At 44.5% G+C, this 4,419-nt stretch overlaps 1 protein-coding gene across 1 annotated transcript; it reads left to right on the top strand.

Annotated features, from left to right (window-relative positions):
• The first annotated feature begins 2,524 nt into the window (after positions 1–2,524).
• On the top strand, positions 2,525–3,406 carry LOC129717190 (uncharacterized). Its single transcript, XM_055667039.1, has one exon. It carries the CDS (start codon positions 2,525–2,527, stop codon positions 3,404–3,406), a length of 882 nt encoding a protein of 293 aa, XP_055523014.1.
• The last annotated feature ends 1,013 nt before the right edge of the window (positions 3,407–4,419 follow it).

The following is a 4,419-nucleotide window of genomic DNA, read 5'->3' as shown; positions in this document are numbered from 1 at the left end:
AAAAACTCATGCGACACCTCACGGTCGGTGATGAGACTGCTGAGAGCCCGCGCGTTTAACACATGAGCTCCATGAAGATCTCATTCACTGCATGCCCAAGCAAACGAAAACACTATTTCTCAGCCTCCGCTTAGGTGCTACTCGGTAACCAGAGTGAGAGAGAGGCGTAGGAAAGACCTTTGCCCAAATGGGACAGCTTAGGAAATCGAACAGCGTTTCTTTTTTTAATTGTGCCAAATATATAAGATGATATATAGTTGCTTTTGTAATGCGGATAATAGATTTGGGTTTCGGTAGTTGCAATAGGACAAGAGAATTAAGAAGCGTGGAATTATTAGCCAGAGACAGACGTGGAGAGTGCAAAGATCAGTAGTAAGGAAAATACTTCGTGGAAGCGTAGAAAATTAAACAAAAGACGTGAGTAGCCCATTGGTCGTTTTAAAAAGCATTACGCTTAATGGTAACACCTCGTTGAACAGGGTAAAACCCACTGTTTCAACGTGGGTTTTTTTCGTTGGACTGGGAACTTGGCCGAGTCCTTTAGCATCGTATCCGCTACCACGTGGGGACCCTTTGGTGTCTCAACCGGTTGGCCTTTTAGCATTCCGGCCACCCTATACCGTGTGTAACCACGCTGCAAGGTGCGCAATCTACATCGCGCCGGAAACATCGCCGAATAGGCTTCCATTAGCGCCATCTCAACATCGACTCCTACATCATCCGCCCACCGCTACGGCTGCTTCGAGGCGGCCACCAAGTCGCCGGTCATCAGGAACACCTGTACCGTCTCGCAGCGAACACCGCTTGTTTCACGTTACGCACAACTATAATAAGGTCAGACCTAACTAATACGATCTCGTATATGCTTTAACCTTAAGACCACGCAACAGTCGCATGTTAGACCTAACTAGCCAGAAGTGACGTCACGATAGGGACTTAATGTCATCAGAACTTAGGCCTTTGTACAATTCATTTAATAAAACCATATCGTAACCAAGCGGAATAGTTTCCTCTGCCTCTAAAACCCGGTATTACGGTTAGATTTGGCTCGATATAAATATCCGCAGCGTTTTTCCATTTCTTAGTTGTCCGATTAAGGTTTAACGTCGTCGCATGTAAGAAGTTTGGTGACTTTCGAACGTTTGGGTTGCGCGGAATGTTTCCGAGTGTTTGAGCCGAATTCTTGACTCGCCTTGAGATACGAACCTCAGCTGGGCCTTCCTAACACATGCCTCAGCAGCCTCTCCCTATGGAGAGTGGCGCTTAAGTTGCTGTTGGTCGCAGGAGCAAACAATTCGTTACATGGCGACTTACGGTTTCTGGATAACAACCGAAACGACCAAATACCACCCAATATGGGTGTTTCTTAAATCAGAATGACGTTCAGAGGCCAGAAATTGTATCTAAATGCCATTTTAAAATCTAAGATGACGATTTCCGGTTTCTGAAAAACAACGGAAAGTGACCAAATACCACCCAATATGGGTATTTTCAGAATCGTAATAATGCACTGAGACCACAAATCGACCTCAGACACCTTTTGAATTGTAAGATGGCAACTTCAGTTTTTTTTTTGAAAACAGCCAAAAATGACCGATTTGCACCAAATTTGATTATCTCCGGAATGATGCAAAGCAAAGCAAAAAGCAAAGCCTTGGTGCCACATTCCGTATCGGAACTCGACCTTCTGTTTATTATACACAGACTTCGCAGCCAACTGTTAAGTGTACAGGACAATTGCGGGGCTAGCGCTACGATCCTACTGACACTAACAGTCTCTCCCGAGCCGAGACTCGAACCTACGACGACTGGCTTGTTAGGCCAGCATCGTACCTCGAGACCAGCTGGGAGATTCCGGAATGATGCACAGAAGCTAAAAATCGGTCACCATTTTGAATTCAAAGGTGGTGACTTCCTGCGTCTGAAAAACAGCCGAAAATGACCAGACACCATCTAGTATGAATATTTCCGGAACCAGAATGAAGCCCAGAGACCAGAAATTGATTTCACAAGGGATAATATCCACCGAAATTTTTTTTTCTTGTCATTTTTTTATTGACTTGAATCATGCTAAAACTATCCTAGAATCAAAATCTACATCAATGAAGTACTGATCTCAACTCACAACTTCTAGCATCACTGCTTATGTTTTGGTTGTTGATATTTCGGTGCTTTTAAAATTGTCGATTTTTCGTGTATTTTCGATTCCGTGTCGCGTTCAACACGCTACGTTACGTTTGTGACTTCTCTCGGTACATTCTGTTATTGGAGAATAATTTATATGTGCGTGTTGTGATTAGTTTATCGGTAGTGAATTGTGCAGCTTAAAGTGACATTCTGCAATTCGCATCTTGCTACACACTGTCTACCTACCGCTACGCTCCATTTTTTCCGAAGCACCATCTACTAGATTCTTCCGATACTACTCATTGCTTGCAAGTTTACTGTACACTTGTTGCATGATCTACAGGCGCATATCCACAGTGTGATTTCGCTTCGTCAATTAGAAAGCTCTACTGACAACATGACTGCAGCTTGTCACACCTGTAAAAAAGAGGTAACTGATGCTTCGGTGCAATGCTGTGGTTTTTGTAAGGCCGTGTTTCACCTGAAACGTTGCAAGATATCACCTGCTATTGCAGAAGAGATACACCGGAATAAGCAACTTTTCTGGATGTGTCAATCTTGCACTTCACTGATGGGCGATATTCGTTTTCGGGCTGCTGTTGGTACTGCTTTCGAATTTGGACTTAATAATGCTCTCAGCGCAAATGGTGAAATTGCGAAAAATTTGAAGACAGAGATCATGGTTGAGCTGAAAAATGAAATTCGTTCGAATTTTACTGCTTTGATCAACTCTAGCTCACACACGCCAAAATCATCGACCCGGCCGATTTATCCGATGCGATCTGTGTGTAGCCGAAGGCTGTTTCAAAAGTCTGAAATTGTGGAACGTCGTCAATCTGATCTAATGTGTGGAACTGGAAATTCGCTGTCGCCTTCGGATGGAACATTCACCGTACCACCTTCTAGTCAAAAATTCTGGATCTACTTGTCCCGTATCTTTCGTGACGTCACTGCTGAACAAGTTTGCGAGTTGGCAAAGCAAAGATTGGGCACAAATGACGTTGAAGCTGTTAGGCTGGTAGCCAAGGGAAAGGATATCAAATCGCTGTTATTCATTTCATTTAAAGTTGGCATTAGTGCTGACCTAAAATCTAAGGCACTTTCGACTTCAACGTGGCCTAGAGGAATGTTGTTCCGCGAGTTCAGAGACAATAATGCTGCTGAAAATTTTTGGAATCCTATTCGATCACTGAATGCAGACCCTCAACAATCTTCAATCATGGATCCGATGTCAACTCACTCCCTAGAACCCCAGGACGAAGTAGTAATGACGGAATAAATTGTATTCAAAACACCATCCTTCCTGTCTTCCAACAACTGGGACGCAATGATAATAGTAATATGGAAGCCCCTAATCCCCCCTCCGCAGTCGTGTCATTCCAGCCTGCGACCAACAGCCGTCCCAGGCCTGCGTGTGGGCGTGGAGAAGGGGTCTTCCAAATATCTAACGCAGGCAAGTATGATTCTATTTCACACTTGACAAGATCTGATATGCCTATCGCTTCCAGCATTCCCTCGTTACCGCCTACCATATCTCATCCACCATCTGTTACGACCGAGCTAAGACGTCCTTTGGTCAATGTACGAAACGAACGAAAGTTACGCATCTTTTACCAAAATGTTCGTGGACTCCGGACAAAAATCGACACTTTATTTCTTGCTGCTTCCGACTCTGAGTACGATGTTATCGTTTTCACTGAAACATGGCTGGACGATTGCATTTTATCGCCGCAGCTTTTTGGCAGTTCATTCACTGTATTTCGAATGGATCGCAGTAGGGTGAATAGTCGAAAATCGCGTGGTGGTGGAGTCTTGATTGCCGTTTCCTTCAGGCACTGCTGCTGCATAGACCCAGCACCGATTAGTAACACGCTTGAGCAACTGTGGGTAAAAATCCAACTGGATAGGTCATCCGTAAGCATTGGAGGGTTGTATCTACCCCCTGATCGTCGAAATGATCTTGATGTTATTCAGAAACATGCTGACTCAACTGGATCCGTTCTATCCCGTCTGAATCCCCTCGACATTGCTGTTCTTTTTGGGGATTATAACCACCGAGAGCTACATTGGGTACCTTCGGAAAGCAGTGGCCTTGTTATTGATACAAGTAGATCACGTTTAACCGCAGCTGGAAGTGCTCTGTACGACGCATTCTGTTTTAACGATTTGACGCAAACAAATCCAGTCAAAAACGCTCGTGGTAGAACTCTCGACCTTGTGCTGGTGAACAAGCCAGCGCTTCAAAACCTTTCTGTGATGGAGGCCGACGATCCTATGGTGAGAATTGACCCG

The sequence above is a fragment of the Wyeomyia smithii genome, chromosome 1, assembly GCF_029784165.1.
Source record: "Wyeomyia smithii strain HCP4-BCI-WySm-NY-G18 chromosome 1, ASM2978416v1, whole genome shotgun sequence".
Lineage (NCBI taxonomy): Eukaryota > Metazoa > Arthropoda > Insecta > Diptera > Culicidae > Wyeomyia > Wyeomyia smithii.
The sequence above is the reverse complement of the archived record's forward strand: the minus strand, read 5'-3'. Positions and strand labels throughout refer to the sequence as shown.